Here is a 17697-nt window from a genome sequence, read left to right as displayed (position 1 = left end):
ACCCATAATCTGGCCAACATTCCCAAGATAGAGTACTCTGGGCATCCACAGGTTTCAGAGTAACAGCCGTGTTAGTCTGTATTCGTAAAAAGAAAAGGATTACTTGTAGGTGTTTGTCTCTGTCTGAGGGGTTGGAGCAAATGCGGTTGTATCGCAGAGCTTGGCTGTAGACGATGGATCATGTGGTGTGGTCAGGGTGAAAGCTGGAGGCATATAGGTAGGAATAGCGGTCAGTAGGTTTCCGGTATAGGGTGCTGTGTATGTGACCATCGTTTATTAGCACTGTAGTGTCCAGGAAGTGGATCTCTTGTGTGGACTGGACCAGGCTGAGGTTGATGGTGGGATGGAAATTGTTGAAATCATGGTGGAATTCCTCAAGGGCTTCTTTTCCATGGGTCCAGATGATGAAGATGTCATCAATATAGCGCAAGTAGAGTAGGGGCGTTAGGGGATGAGAGCTGAGGAAGCGTTGTTCTAAGTCAGCCATAAAAATGTTGGCATACTGTGGGGCCATGCGGGTACCCATAGTAGTGCCGCTGATCTGAAGGTATACATTGTCCCCAAATGTAAAATAGTTATGGGTAAGGACAAAGTCACAAAGTTCAGCCACCAGGTTAGCCGTGACATTATCAGATTCCTGACGGCTTGTAGTCCATCTTTGTGTGGAATGTTGGTGTAGAGGGCTTCTACATCCATTGTGGCCAGTATGGTGTTATCAGGAAGATCACCGATGGATTGTAGTTTTCTCAGGAAGTCAGTGGTGTCTCGAAGGTAGCTGGGAGTGCTGGTAGAGTAGGGCCTGAGGAGGGAGTCTACATAGCCAGACAATCCTGCTGTCAGGGTGCTAATGCCTGAGATGATGGGGCACCCAGGATTTCCAGATTTATGGATCTTGGGTAGTAGACAGAATATCCCAGGTCGGGGTTCCAGGGGTGTGTCTGTGCAGATTTGATCTTGTGCTTTTTCAGGAAGTTTCTTGAGCAAATGCTATAGTTGCTTTTGGTAACTCTCAGTGGGATCAGAGGGTAATGGCTTGTAGAAAGTGGTGTTGGAGAGCTGCAGAGCAGCCTCTTGTTCATATTCCGACCTATTCATGATGACAACAGCACCTCCTTTGTCAGCCTTTTTGATTATGATGTCAGAGTTGTTTCTGAGGCTGTGGATGGCATTGTGTTCTGCACGGCTGAGGTTATGGGGCAAGTGATGCTGCTTTTCCACAATTTCAGCCCGTGCACGTCGGCGGAAGCACTCTGTGTAGAAGTCCAGTCTGCTGTTTCGACCTTCAGTATTTCCAACACACCTCTGAACAACATACTAATCCACAGAGACCTCCCTACCAACACTACAAAAAGAAGGATTCTAGGTGGACTCCTCCTGAAGGTCGAGACAGCAGACTGGACTTCTGCATAGAGTGCTTCCGCCAACGTGCATGGGCTGAAATTGTGGAAAAGCAGCATCACTTGCCCCATAACCTCAGCCGTGCAGAACACAATGCCATCCACAGCCTCAGAAACAACTCTGACATCATAATCAAAAAGGCTGACAAAGGAGGTGCTGTTGTCATCATGAATAGATCGGAATATGAACAAGAGGCTGCTCGGCAGCTCTCCAACACCACTTTCTACAAGCCATTACCCTCTGATCCCACTGAGAGTTACCAAAAGAAACTACAGCATTTGCCCCCACCCCTCAGACAGAGACAAACACCTACAAGATCTCTATCAAGCATTCTTACAACTACAATACCCACCTGCGGAAGTGAAGAAACAGATTGATAGAGCCAGAAGAGTTCCCAGAAGTTACCTACTACAGGACAGGCCTAACAAAGAAAATAACAGAACGCCACTAGCCGTCACCTTCAGTCCCCAACTAAAACCCCTCCAATGCATTATTAAGGATCTACAACCTATCCTGAAGGATGACCCAACACTCTCACAAATCTTGGGAGACAGGCCAGTCCTTGCCTACAGACAGCCCCCCAACCTGAAGCAAATACTCACCTGCAACCACATACCACACAACAGAACCACTAACCCAGGAACCTATTCTTGCAACAAAGCCCGTTGCCAACTGTGCCCACATATCTATTCAGGGGACACCATCACAGGACCTAATAACATCAGCCACACTATCAGAGGCTCGTTCACCTGCACATCCACCAATGTGATATATGCCATCATGTGCCAGCAATGCCCCTCTGCCATGTACATTGGTCAAACTGGACAGTCTCTACGTAAAAGAATAAATGGACACAAATCAGATGTCAAGAATTAGAACATTCATAAACCAGTCGGAGAACACTTCAATCTCTCTGGTCACACAATTACAGACATGAAGGTTGCAATATTACAACAAAAAAACTTCAAAACCAGACTCCAGCGAGAGACTGCTGAATTGGAATTCATTTGCAAATTGGATACAATTAACTTAGGCTTGAATAGAGACTGGGAGTGGCTAAGTCATTATGCAAGGTAACCTATTTCCCCTTGTTTTTTTCCTACCCCCTTTCCCCCCCTCAGACATTCTTGTTAAACCCTGGATTTGTGCTAGAAATGGCCCACCTTGATTATCATACACATTGTAAGGAGAATGATCACTTTAGATAAGCTATTACCAGCAGGAGAGTGGGGTGGGGGGAGAGAAAACCTTTTGTACTGGTAAACACCCATTTTTTTCATGCTTTGTGTATATAAAAAGATCTTCTGTACTTTCCACAGTATGCATCCGATGAAGTGAGCTGTAGCTCACGAAAGCTTATGCTCAAATAAATTGGTTAGTCTCTAAGGTGCCACAAGTCTTCCTTTTCTTTCTGGGCATCCAGTGAAGGTCCTCCACCCGAGCTAATCACTGCAAGGTCCTGTGGCTCCATACACACAGTGTTGTGAAAGGCTGTTTGAGTAGTTCCATGGACATTGCTATTCTTGAAGATTCCTGAAGCTCACTGGCATTGGAAGATGCATTACGCAAATTGGAATATGCAGAGGCCACCTCAAACAACAATTGCCTTAGTATGTCAACAAGACAGTAATTGTAAGGTTTGATTTACTAAACAGCTACTAGCTGAAGGACTAGGTTTACTAGCTATGGTGATAAATGACTGTGCTGCCACAACTCCCACAGCTACCCTGTAAGAACTACTATTAATGCACACCAATCAATTCAGAAAGATGAGTATTTTTGTGAGTCACAGAAACACCACCATATTTTAAAAGCGGGGGTCACTTTGCACTCACACAAATGATACAACGACTAAAGAAAATATGTTTGTCACAGGGTGGTAACTGCCCTTTGGAAGGAAACGGCCAGCGCACCTGTGACTCATTGGTTGCCTCCTCAAATTGGGGTTAAAAGAAGGCACCTGGGCTACATAAAGGGGGAGAGACAGAGAGAGGGGAAGAGTCAGTCAGGAAAAGGGCAGGTGACAGCTGCCAGAGACCAGGAGACTTGTAAGAGGTCCTTGAAGGAAGCTGTAGGTGGTTCCTGGTGGAAGGCTGAAGGCAGGAGAGCAACAGAAGGATTTGCTGGCTGATCTCCCCAAGCCAGAGAGCAGCAAAGGGAGCTGCCTGCTGACTTCTAAGCCAGAGAGCCAGAGCCAAAGGCTGGGGAGGGCTGAAGGCAAGCCAGCAGCAAAGGTGCTTATCCACTGATGTCTCCACCTACAGAACTGAAGCCAGTGGAACAGTGAAAGGCCCACCTGCTTGCCTGTTTGGGACATGAGAGGTTAGTAGTATAGAAGAAGTGATGGATCAACTTCCAGCAGAGAGGCTTTGGGGGAAACAGGGGTGGAAATTGCACCAGCTGAAAGGGCTGGTGTGGCTGTCCTGGAAGAAGGAGAGGACTGATGAAGAACCCAGGTGTGACAGAAGATACCAGAGTGGGATATGTGGGGCATCAGGGACTGGATGTCTTAAGATTTTAAGACACATGCACTGGGGTGATAGATGGACTATATTTCGGGACTTTTGTCACAGACCATTTGGACTATTTTTTTTTTTTTTTTTTAACAAGAACAAAAAGGTCCAAAGGAGGGGTATTATCGAGGCAAGAAAGCTGACATTGAGTTACTGGAGACTTTGAAGAAGGGAAACTGAGGTAGAGGCATACCATTCTGCTGCAACCTGCTGCTGGAAGATGTGCCAGGCAGCACCGCCTTATGACAAGGTTCAGGCAGATTAAAGACATTAGAATTTTAATATATCAACATTAAATACTGCTTTACTTGTCCACTTCTAAGATGTGTCATTCAACAAGATCCGATTCACAGTTAATTCTAGCTGTAAAAAATAGGGGTGAGTTTTGAAGGCTTACTATTTGAATTTTGTACCAATCGTTGCTGGAAAAATCTGAGTATTCAGTAATATTTTAAAAGCTGCTAGAATGTGAACACCTAATCGGAACCTACAATCCAAGCTGACCGTCTTATAAAACAGAAAACTTCGTATAAGTATTTGAAAAATGTTACAAAAATGCCACCAGCATTAAGTTTAACTTCCATTGCATTTCCTATTAATTTCTTTCATTCTTATCCCTTAACTGAAGTGTCACTAAAGTTAACCTAATAAGCTAACTGATGCTCTTTTTCTGCATGCATTCCAGGAGGGTTTTTTAACATCTCCTTCCTCTGAAACATCAGGGATGGCCACAGCTGGAGTTGGGACATGGGGTGGGCCAGGGTTCTGAGATGCCATCAACCATTCTCTCTCTCAGGTGCGTGGCTGGCTGGTTCTTGCTCAGTCAGGAAGGATAGACAAGTCAGTCTGGAAGTGTTTCTGGGGGTTTGTCATATTCCTCTGCAGCATGTGGGTGTGGGTTGCTTGCAAGGATTATTGGGGTATATCTGACTATCATTTCCCTGCCATCACTATCATTTCTCGAGCACTAATGCACCTCAGTCCCTCCTATTCTCTGCCTCTGGCACTTAACAATCCACTCTCCTGTGAGCTGTAATACTTGGGTCTCATTTTGGTTGTTGGGTTTAGTGCGTGCGTGCTGGTGGCCTGTGATACACAGTAAGTCAGACTATATGATCTAGTGATCCCTCCTGGCCCTATTCTATCACACACATCTTGACTTTAAATAGCTATTCAGTGGGAAAGCAAGCAAGAGACAAAGATTAATGTTATTGGCTATACAAACATTACCTAAAGAATTAATAAGATATTCCAAAATGTGCCAAATACAGAAAAATAAATAAAGCATACCTGCATACATATGGTATGTTAGCCTTTCAATTAGTTTCACTACAGTTCCTCCTTTGATGATCGGGATTCCATTCCTACTTTGCAGATTGTCCTCAAAAACAATATTTTCCTCAGAGTCTTCCACTACAAAACGATACACATTTGGGCTGGGCAGCCTCAGTGGCTGTTCATTTTCTTCTTGCAGTAACACTGAGTCAAGCATTCGATCCAGTGTACTGCGATACTGAAGGGAAATCAGAGCTGCCATCCAATTGTTCTTCTCTTCAGCAGACTTGGCAGCAAACACTATGCTGTTTTCGTCTTTAGATGCTAGCTCAAAAGCATGTTTGTATTCACAAGTGTCATCTTTGTCAATGATCTGCATTTTCCTCATGATAATTTTTTCCTTAAGTCTGTACTCTGTATTGCTGTAACCTGGAAGCCGCGATTGTCCATGATTAGTTTTACAGCTGATCAGTAAACCATCAAAGAGAAATATGTGGCGTTCATGTTTGGCTCCTATCCTTGTCAGCACACCTTCCATTATGAATTCATTGCAGCACTGGCCAATATCTTTGCCTTCCCAACCATCAATATTTTTCTGAATCTCATTCATTTTTTTGATGGCCAAGTGCTTGCTTCTTACTTGGCGGTTGTAGAAACGACAAACTGTCTCCCTAGAAACAAACAATTTTATCTGGTTAGCTTCTTCCATATTAATTGCCAGAGACTGAAAAACACACCACTGAATTTAACACTGTATGCTATTTTTTTCCCGAACCTAAATATGCCCTAATCATGCTGAACCACAAATGTAGAAAGGACAGTGAACTGCCAGGGAAAGACTAAGGGTATGTCTTCTCTGGCAACATTAATGTAGCCGTGTAGTCGTGGCACCAGCACTGGGAGGGCTCTCTGATAGCACTGTAAAAAACCCACCCCCACGAGGAGAGCAGTCACCAGCGCTGGGAGCACGGCTCCCGGTGCTGGTCCACTGTCCACACTGCCACTTTACAGCGCTGAAACGTGCAGCGCTCAGGGGGGTCTTTTTTCATATCCCTGAGCAAGAAAGTTGCAGCGCTGTAAAGTGGAGGTGTAGACAAGGCTTTAGACTATTCAAGAAGGGGGTACAGAGGGTTGTAAGTGAATACTCTTGGAACAGCAACAGATTGAAGTCTGCTAGCTTTGATGTTTGGCATGTGCAAGTGTCGAACAAAAACATGCTGCTTTTTTACATCAGTCAACGAAGGGGGAAATAGGGAAACACTGCCACCCCTAGAGATCTTCCTTCTAACTTGCTTTGGGGTACAAGAGGCTTCCTTGATTGTATTCTTACCCAGGCCGCCGTCTAGGTGAATGTTTATTGTAAATGCGCTCCATGCTGCATTGGAGATTTAAAAGAGCGGTAATGGCTTGTTTCAAGCACTCCCTGTCTTCTTCATCTTCACTGCATTCCTGCAATTGCTACAATGACAAAACAAATCAATTTCTGTCCAACTTAATCGTTTCTTTAGAGATATATACAGACAAAAACAAATATATTCATATGTAGGGTCTTTTTCAAAAGCACTCAGTGTTCGCCTGACTTTGATCCCACTGAAGTCAATAACCAATGCTGAGTGATTTTGCAATCCTCACCCATAAGACCACCAATGCCTGTCAAAGTAGTTACTGAAATGAAAACACAGCTGTCAGATATCCTGAAAGATAAATAGCTAGAGAGTTAGCTTGTGTGTGAAGGGGAGAGATTCTGAGATAAAAGATTCCCCCATTCTATACTGGATAGCCTGACTGTGAGTTGTCAAAAAACCCTACAGGATATTATTCTTGAAATCCTGTCACTTAAAAATTGTTCTGTTTCATAATGATCATTGGCTTTGAAGTTGGCTGTGCTCACTAGTCTAGAGGCTTGGAACAGTCCTGAAGCTGTATGTCAGTACTACATCAACTGCACCCTTTTTTAGTACTTTAATAGTGTTTCAACTAACTATGCAGCGTAGTTGTAGCCATGCTGGTTCCAGGATATTAGAGAGACAAGGTCGGTAAGGTAATATTGGGCCAACTTCTGTTGGCGAGAGAGAAGCTTTTGAGCAGCACAGAGCTCTTCTTCAGGGTTGGGAAAGGTACTTGGAGCCATGACTAAATGCAAGGTGGAATAGACTGTTTAGCATAAGTAGTTAGCACATAGTCTAAGGAATCATTTGATCACTTTAGATAAGCTATTACCAGCAGGACAGTGGGGTGGGAGGAGGTATTGTTTCATATTCTCTGTGTATATATAAAGTCTGCTGCAGTTTCCACGATATGCATCTGATGAAGTAAGCTGTAGCTCACGAAAGCTTATGCTCTAATAAATTGGTTAGTCTCTAAGGTGCCACAAGTACTCCTTTTCTTATTCCAGGTAAAGTGGCCCATTAACACCTCTGCAGTCAGAGGGAGGAAAGAAAGGGGGGAAGAAAGCAGCCGAGGAAGGGTTATTAGGCTATGTCTACACTACAGCCTAGGTCGGCAAAACTTATGTCGCTCAGGGGTGTGAATATTCTGCTCCCTGAGCAACACAGGTGACACCAACATCGGCTGTAGTGTGCACAGTGCTATGCTGGGGAGACAGCTTCTCCTGCTACATAGCTTCTGCTGCTCGCAGAGGTGGTTTTTTTATGCCAACGCAACGGGAGAGCTCTCTCCTGTCAGCATAGAGTGTCTTCACCACACAAACTACAGCTGCACCACTGTACGCATAGACATGCCCTTAGTGGGTTATAGATTACTGTAATAACTTCAACCAAGTCTAGCAGACGGATAAGAGCAAATGTCAACTTCATATACCATTCTCTCTATTAGCAAAGACAAAGTTTGAAATCCAGATTTAATACTAGCAACAAATGATCAAGTCCAGTGATCATGTTTGCTTCACTTACTAGGGAAAACAAGATTTTTCCTTCTCCACTACTCAGAAGGCACTGATTTACAAAAGTCTAATTAGCTTTCATAGTCAATATTCATCTCAACACTCACTTGTAAGAAAAAAGGGGTTACAGAAAACTTCACATTCTTTAAGGTAAATGGTTCACAAAATATCAACAGCATAAGAATATTATGATGAGTGAGTAACTGAAGAGTCTATACAATTTTACCTGTTAATTCCTCTTGTAAGTTAAGATTGCATGAAAAACTTAGTAGACAAGAAAATTCAGGTAGACTGGTCTATTGGGCAAAATCAAGCCAATTTGCCCCCCACTATGGGCTAACTCGTGTTTGCCCTGTATATTTTAAGATTAATCTTACCCACAATCACTCAGTATGGCAGTAGCCTTCTTTTTCTTTCCCAGTATGCTCTCTCAGCAAGGATATTTAGCTGGCTCTAAAAGTAACTGAGACAATAGGATTGACCAGATGGGCCCTCTCCCTTTATGTAATTCAAAGTACTATCACTTATATTTTCCAGATGGCCAAACATTCTCCAGTCTGTATATCATGGAAATCAAAGAATTTTTAAATCTGAGAATTTGAGAGGATTATGCATGCTGAGAAGAGTATAGGGAAGAGAAAATAAGGCACTTGCCATGGTGAGTATCCCCTCTTTTCCACCTCATCGGCAGAGACTCTAAAACAGCAAAGGGAAAAGGAGGGAGAGCATAAGACTGGGTCTGAAAAAAATGACATGAGGTTTATGAAGTCCTAAAACATGCATATAGCTAAGGATTGCGACAATATACTGGTTCTGCTCCTCAGATTCCCTGGGAGGATTTCTTCCAAACTCTTCCCAAAATGAGAGATCATCTTTGGCATCATCATTGCTGACAAAAAGGTTGTATTTAGCTTAGTGAAACAGCTCCAGAAAATAGTCTAAAGCTGTAGCTAGTAGACATTACATAGCATCTATTTTAATTTTGTGTAAAGATATAGGGAATCGCTTCCATTTCTGGTTTCCAACATATTGAGTTTTCAGAATCCACTTCAGGCAACTTATTCTGGCAAACTTTACTCTCTCAAGTTCTTGCCCTTTACAGCCAAGCTTTCAGACTAAATCAACACAGGAGTGCAATTTATTTGCTATTCACAGGATAAGAAAAAAGGAACATGTTTTTGCCAAAGATGTGACAGAATATTAATACTGGTAAATTGACAATCACAACAGTTTTGTCAACTTTTTTATTCTTTTCTGAAGAAAATGACCAACAATAGAAATGAAGGGCGTTAGAGTTCTTCTGACCACTGATAAACACAACTATTGCTTGTTAAGAACTGAATTGTGGTATTTAGTTCCTTCCTTCCCTCTGGCATTCTAAAAAGGATGATCTTGTGTGGATCTAATCTCTTGGAACATCCTCTAAAACTGTGCAGAAGTCCCCATGCAATTGTAGAATGAGTTCAATGAATTGTCTTTCTGCTTTTGGTCTTATGTCTTGGCACCTGAACATGCTCTGACGGCAATGTTTGCAGAGTACAGTTTCTGTAGTTCTTGACAAATGTTAAAACACTTTTCCTTACTGATGTAATAGAATGCCAAAAGACAGTACTTCAATAATATTATCTTATTGTGTTGAAGCACTTTTCTGTTGTCTTATGTTTTAGACGAGCTAATCTGCTGGGTACAGATTTACTTAAGGAGCCAATCAACCTGTGGTGGTGAAGGACGAGACTACATTTATCTCCAAAGGTTGTCCCATCACAAGATTAGTATTCTGCTCAGAACAGGTCAGAGACTGGATTAGCAGTGGCGTTTTGTGATTATACCCTCCAACTATGGAGCACGAAAACACACCACGCTCAACGTAAGAAAAATGTTGTGTGATGTGGTGAGGAACTATATTTTTGTTCATATGTATTTCTCACTGGTGACTACAAAAGATAAGGTGCTGAGAGTCTGTAAAATGCTGCTGTTCGTTCTCTGTATCTACTGCTAATGATTAAACAATAGTGAAAGGGATAAAAGACAGAATTTAATATCTTTTGGGTTCTTTGGCAACTGTGTAACATGCCATTCTATGCAAGAGATCTCTGAAGTGAGTGGATTTGAAGGTAAATATCAACAAAAGGATAATTCATAGTCTGTCCCTCAGTCACAGTTTAAAAGGGTGGAAAATATGCTACTCCATCAATAAAGGAAAGTCTTCATGGACTCGACGCTGAGGTCACATTCCTTCCTTACTTGAATGGCTCTCAACCGTCTGAATCTGGCTGGCAGCTTGTCCAGGATTTAGATAAATTCTTTGACCCTGAGTTCCCTGAAATAGATCTAGCTGGTCTGGAAATCTGATAAACAGTATATTTATAGTAGATGTCTTTGAAGCAAGAGAAAGGTTATGATCCTCTTGAATTTGTTATCAAGGAAATCAATCTAATGTGCATCTGATAGTAGAGTTTTTCAATAATTACAAAAGTTAATCACATTATTTTGAAACACAGAATATTCTAAGATTGATAACTAGTTGCAGAATTCATATGCAGACTATACTTGGCTACCTGTGTTTCTCAGCATTACTGCAAGATCAAACACCTTTATTATTATCATCATTCCTTCTCTTAGAACCTCTATGACAAGCCTGTAGTATCTTTTGAGGGGGGTCCTGAGTGGAATGGCTGTATGGGTGGGCTTGTGCACAACAGTGCAGGGGGTTCTGCAGCTTAAAGAATGCAGCAGCCCAAAACCTCTGCATGAAAATGGAGTACACGGAAATACAAACATTGCTATTCTAGTCCACAGGCTGAAACATCAACCACAGACAGGCTGCCCTGCAGTCTTTAGATCTGCCAGGGAACATGGGTAGATTTATATCCCACTGCAGAGTTCACAGCACACGGATCACACCAAAACAGAAACACAGCAATGGCTTATCTAGTACAATGGTCAGTACCAGATACGTTAGAATAAGATGTAAAATTCCTATTACAGGAAATTATGTACAAATATGCCACAGGGGAAGTTCTCTCCTCACCTCAGTCAGTTAAATGGTTGCCTTATATCCTGAAGCATAAGGCTTAACATCCCTTATATTTTATCTTCATGGAACTGTGGATATGCTTGTTGTTCATAGAAGTGCCCATTCCTTTTCTGAATCCTAATAAGCTCTTTGACTCACAAACACCTTACGATAGTGAATTTCACAGGGTAATTAGACAATTATGTTAGAAGGGATTTCCTTTTAGCACTTTTGAATTTATCACCTACTTATTTTGTTGTTGTCTCCTAGCTCTCGTATTATATAAGCATAAGAACGGCCACATTGGGTCAGAGCAATGATCCATCTAGCCCAGTATCCTGTCTTCCAACAGTGGCCAATGCCAGGTGCTTCAGAGGGAATGAACAGAACAGGTAATCATCAAGTGATCAATCCCTTCGCCCATTCCCAGCTTCTGACAAACAGAAGATATAGACACTTCAGAGCGTGGCTTTGCATCCCTGGCTAATAGCCAGTGACGGACCTATCCTCCATGAACTTATCCAGTTTTTTTTTAACCCTGTTATAGTCTTGGCAAAGAGTTCCACAGATTGACTGTGTTGTGTGAAGAAATACTTCCTCTTGTTTGTTTTAAACCTGCTGCCTATTAATTTCAGTTGGTGACCTAGTTCTTGTGTTATGAGTAAACAACACTTCCTTATTTACCTTCTCCCCACCAGTCATGATTTTACAGACCTCTATCATATCCCCCCTTAGTCTTTTTTCCAAGCTGAAAAGTCCCAGTCTTATTAATCTCTCCTCACATGGCAGCTGGTCCATACCCCTAACCATTTTTGTTGCCCTTTTCTGAACCTTTTCCAATTCCAATATGTCTTTTTTGAGATGGGGTGACCAGATCTGCACGCAGATGAAAGGATAAAGAGGAGTGTCTGACTGACCTTCTCTGGAGCATTTGTTGTTTTATATACCATTATTCAGTTGCTTTTTTTATCTTCTCCTCTCGAGGTTAAGTAGTCCTACTCTTTTTAACCTCTCTTCATGCCTTCAGAAACATGAAACCTCTCTTTCATGCCTCTAAGAGTTTTGCTGTACTTGTCTAGACTGTTTCCATTTCACCTACATTCTTTCTGAGATGAAGTTACTACAGCTGAACATAGCATTCAAGGAGAAGGAATACCAACAACTTATGCAATGGCATTAACATATTGTAAGTATTGTTCTCTGTACCTTTCTTAATACACACCAACACTGGGGATTTTTTTTAAAACCACTGAGCAGAAGTTTTCACAATGTAATATGAAGTTCAAATTTTAACCTGAAATTATTCATTGTCACCATTAAAAACACATTTCCCAGAAGAACAGCCATACTGGGTCAGACCAAAGGTCCATCTAGCCCAGTATCCTGTCTTCCGACAGTGCCAATGCCAGGTGCTTCACAGAGAATGAACAGAACAGGCAATCAAGTGATCCATCATAGACTATCAGGGTTGGAAGGGACCTCAGGAGGTCATATAGTCCAATTCCCTGCTCAAAGCAGAACCAATCCCCAATTTTTGCCTCAGATCCCTAAATGGCCCCCTCAAGGATTGAACTCACAACCCTGGGTTTAGCAGACCAATGCTCAAAACACTGAGCTATCCCTCCCCCCATCGCTCAGTCCCAGCTTCTGGCAAACAGAGGTGAGGGACACCATCCCTGCCAATCTTGGCTAATAGCCATTGATGGACCTATCCTCCATGAATTTATCTAGGGTTTTTTTGAACATTTACTATACAATGGTATTCAAGATTTCAGTGTTTCCCTACCTATACTTACAAGGACAAATAACTGGGTAATTGCTGATTTTTTTTTGAGGCAATCACTGTAGCTGAGCTAGAACTCTGCCCCAAAGCCTTGTACTCTGTTCATCTTTGCATGTAAATCAACATACATCACACTTAGTAAATAAGCTTTGGATTTTTCCTATAATCAAGAACAAATTTGCCAAAGTATTGCCAAGGTATCATCTTGCAGCTTCATCCATTTTAAAGTTATAAATTAAACAAGATCATTTTATGTAAACTTAAGAAAAAACACAGCAAAATATTTCTGCAGTTATTTACAAGCTTCTACACTTAAAGGTAAAAGACAGTTAATGATACCCAACAGTCTGTTCTTCCATTCATGAGAGGATGTGCGTATGTAGTTCCCACTAGCATTAACAGGAGTTATTGGTGTGTTGAAAGTCTCTACAGACAAAAAGTCTCTTATGAGATTAGAAAGACAAGACTGAGCGTATCTAAAAAGATTTAAGTACCTTCTTTGTTTTGCATTTTGGAATATAAATAGCAACAAGTCTTCTAGAATCATGAAACAAATAAGATCTAGCAAGTTTGTAAATAAAGCATGTAATCCTCAAATGCACAGAACACCAAAGTGAAAACAACACACTAAATTAAACACTAGATCCTGCAGCTGAAAACTGTCTAAACACTGTAAGGCCCTACTCTTGCAGAGATTTATGTTTGTACTTAGCCTTAAGCACTGTGAGTACTTCCACTGACTTCAAGAGAACATTCAGATAATCAGTTTTACCTCCTGCATCACACAGGCCACTAAATTGGTTAAGATATTCACACTTTAAATAAAAGTACTACAAAAAACGTCAGAGAATTGTCACATTTAAAAAAATGTATTTTGCTGTGAGGGAAAGAACAGCGGTCAATGATTAAGTTCTCCCTATGGTTATTTTTCTTTGAAACAAATGCTGTATTTATACATCTGTTAGCGCTGACCCCATACCAAGGGCTGGCAAAAGAACTGCAAAAGTAGAGCCGAATGAGGCTACTGGTATGAAGACTTAAGTCTTCTGAACTAACAACTAAAGTAAGTCAGGCTACTCCAAGAATCAAGAATGATCTGTATTTTGTTTACCTTTTAAGTCTCACTCAATAAAATTATAAACTTCATGAAGGCATCCAAAGTGTAAATCACCTTAATTACAGTACATCTTCTAACCACAACAAAGCCCAGGTGTTTGGAATCAAAATTTAGGTGGTTAAAAATGTTGTTTCAAAACTTAGTAACAGCAGAAATATTTTCACAGATTAAAAATACAAGGAAACCACTTGGATTTAAACATTACTCGAGGCTGTTGGCAACCCAAACATTATAGCCCTGTGCTAAAACATGAGACTAAGTAAAACCAATTATGTTTTTGTTATACAAGTTGACTGAACTGCAAAAAGTACACAGCATAAAGAGTGAAAATTAAACTAGCGTTTGCAAATGTTAACATTAACAGAATTAAAGACGTGAAAAACCCAATATTGTTAACCTGAATCTCCATTCAGTTTTTTCACTGTTAAGTAGATTTTAACTTGTCTGAGTGCTACAATGCGATACACATTTTAGGTTGCAAAGTTTGTTATTTCTTCCCACACATATTAAGTACATCCTTGGAACTGTACACAACGAGCAGCTAGCAATATAGAACTTAAAGGCTGTACTAGTTGCATGACAATACAAACTGACCGTACGCTGAGGTAAGCCCCATACCACTGCAATATGCACACAATACATTTAGGTAATGTAATTTTTTTAATTGTGCGTTGAATTAAAAAATTCTTAGCAGTCATACAATAATAAAATTTAAGAAATAACCCAATGTCACTTCATTCATTTAAATGAAATATTTATAGTTTAATCAATTATCCACTTGTTCATGTATGTGTTACAAATCTATTTCTTAGCACCACATCCGCTACCCCAAATATGGGCAAACATTTTTGGCACACGGTCTGCAATCATTAAAAATCTCTGAGGCTACAAGTGTCCCAAGATCACTCCCTGTAGCCAAGATAGCGCATTGTCCTTAGTTACATTTCTGTTCTTTAAAAGGAGTACTAGTGGCACCTTAGAGACTAACCAATTTATTTAGTCTCTAAGGTGCCACTAGTACTCCTTTTCTTTTTGCGAATACAGACTAACACGGCTGTTACTCTGATTTCTGTTCTTTTTTACACATTTATGCTTATCTCATACTCACAACAAGAGTTGTGGCACCTTAGAGACTAACCAATTTATTAGAGCATAAGCTTTCGTGAGCTACAGCTCACTTCCTCAGATGCATATCGTGGAAACTGCAGCAGGCTTTATATATACACAGAGAATATGAAACAATACCTATTCCCACCCCACTGTCCTGCTGGTAATAGCTTATCTAAAGTGATTTCCAGCACAAATCCAGGTTTTCTCACCCTCCACCCCCCCACACAAATTCACTCTCCAGTGAATTTGTGTGGGGGGGTGGAGGGTGAGAAAACCTGGATTTGTGCTGGAAATCACTTTAGATAAGCTATTACCAGCAGGACAGTGGGGTGGGAATAGGTATTGTTTCATATTCTCTGTGTATATATAAAGCCTGCTGCAGTTTCCACGATATGCATCTGAGGAAGTGAGCTGTAGCTCACGAAAGCTTATGCTCTAATAAATTGGTTAGTCTCTAAGGTGCCACAAGTCCTCCTTTTCTTTTTGCGAATACAGACTAACACGGCTGCTACTCTGAAACAACAAGAGTTGTATTTCTGCTTTTTGATGGACCGTCTATCCCGCCTGGGTCCCGTCCCTGTCTCCATTAACTCAACTCAGAGCAAACAAATACAGACAAACGGAGGTATGCACAACTATTATTATGCTATTTATCAGGTGCGATGAACAGGGCTACCTACAAAAACATATGCTGCTGTGTGGACTACCTTGCCAAGGCATAAAAGCAGCACTAGACACACAGGTAATCTTTGGTCATACCTGCAGATTGCTTATTGTATAGTTTGTTTCTCTTGATTTCCCAATACGTAGAATTATTTATAAATCCACATCAGTTCTCAGCCTACGCAATCTTGCTCTTGGTAACAAAACTATTGAAAACAAAATGCTACAGGAATATAATTTAACAACCTACTAAATCAGGATTCCACAAATCCTTGCAAATGCCCTCACTTTTTAAGATACAAACTATTAGAGCCTCTCCAAATTTACTTATTTTTTTTTAAAGGAGTGCTGTGGATGTTTTCTTCTATCCTCATTATGGAGAAAATGTGCCAGGCTTTCAAAGATTCTACTTTATTTCTTGGTCTTGTCCACTTGGAACCCAAAGCAACTACTGAATAGTCAAAATAGATGATTCTGATTTTGCTGAGTGTGAAATACAAGTTTTCCAAAAATTATAAGATGGATTTGCTTGCCTTGAGCTGAGAGGCCCGGATATTGAGTTGAACCATCTATTACTGAATTAGGAAAATGTATGAAATAGAAGTAAACAAAGAATTAAAAGCAATGCACACTGTCAAATTGATGTAAATTTCACTTAAATGCCAGTTCAATTTAATAAAAAAATAGACCTACTATAAAGGTTTAACATGCCACAGCACACAAGCAATAATCAAAGATTTATGGAGGCTTTGAGGCCTGGAATAGTTTAAATTTTGCATGATTTAATATTGATAATAGATTGTTACAATCTGTTTACTTTCTAACCATGCAATCACTGCTGTAAAATTTATGCTTAACTATATTCACATCCTATCTTCATGCACAGTAAATAAAAATTAATTCCCTAGTTAAACTAAAATTACTCATGCTTTAAATGAAACTGCACTAGTGTCTTACCTGCAATAATTCAAAATAGTGCAAACAATGATAAACTGGGATCAGCATAAGTCGTGGAAGGACATATTGTATAGCTTCTTTAAAACCTTCAGCAATAGACTGAAAAGAAAAAAAGCGGCATTATTACCACATATAAGTCAAAAAAAGAGGGAAGAAGTTGAGAGGTTTTTCAAGAGTTTTATTAATTTGTTTGTGAGAAATATAGATATAGTGAATCTTTAGAAGGGCTTGAATGAGTACGGTGTGGTGGGATGGTGAGCCAGGAGGCAGAGGGCATTGCAAATACTGGAAGCACGCTTTTTTAAAAGCGGGACAGATCAGAGGGTAGTGCACACATACTCCCAGTTTGCTACTAAAAATTCACCCATGGCTTGCAAGATACACCATCCTCAACTCCCTCGGTGAGAATCTGCAGTGGCAACCTCATTAAAATAGACAACTTATCAGTTTCACTGTGATTACCTCTATTTTCACCAGAAACAACAAATCAACAAACAATGTGCTGGAACAAGTTCACTACAAAACAATTTACAAACAGCTCTCAGGTCACACAAAGCCATGTGGACCTTTATCCTTAACAGACCTCATACTTCTGCAATGTCTTCAGTACTAGCCACAAAACTTAAGTTTTTCCTCAATCAAGATTTCCATTGCATTAACAAAATATTCCTCAGGAAAGCCTGTGTCACCTGGTTTTAATATCTACACAAAAGACTAGTTATGCATTTCCTTTTCTTATTAATTAGCACTAGCTCAAAGAGCCAAAAATTAAGAACATGCAGAATTCTACAGTGAACCCGTATTCATGACTAAGCAGACATAATCCTAAATCACACAGTCATGTCTGGGAAGTTAGAGTATTAAGGCATAAAGCTTGAAAAACATTATGATCAGTCAGATACGCTCAAACCCACTTCTTTAATGGATATTTTACTAGGAGTAACAAAAGAAATTTCAATTTCC

General features: G+C 40.6%; 1 protein-coding gene across 1 annotated transcript in view; it reads right to left on the bottom strand.

Moving 5' to 3' along the window:
- The window catches only part of SOS2 (SOS Ras/Rho guanine nucleotide exchange factor 2), a 107838-nt gene that overhangs the window by 41968 nt on the left and 48173 nt on the right, over positions 1-17697 (bottom strand). The window contains exons 8-10 of the mRNA XM_084632645.1: positions 16735-16833; positions 6517-6644; positions 5202-5857 (exon numbers count right to left, since the gene is read on the bottom strand). Coding sequence (XP_084488771.1) covers positions 5202-5857; positions 6517-6644; positions 16735-16833 — 883 coding nt within the window. The remainder of the gene's footprint in view (positions 1-5201; positions 5858-6516; positions 6645-16734; positions 16834-17697) is intronic.

Source organism: Lepidochelys olivacea (assembly GCF_965140295.1).
Source record: "Lepidochelys olivacea isolate rLepOli2 genome assembly, chromosome: 6".
NCBI classification, from domain to species: domain Eukaryota; kingdom Metazoa; phylum Chordata; order Testudines; family Cheloniidae; genus Lepidochelys; species Lepidochelys olivacea.
This window is presented reverse-complemented; position numbering and strand designations above follow the sequence as displayed.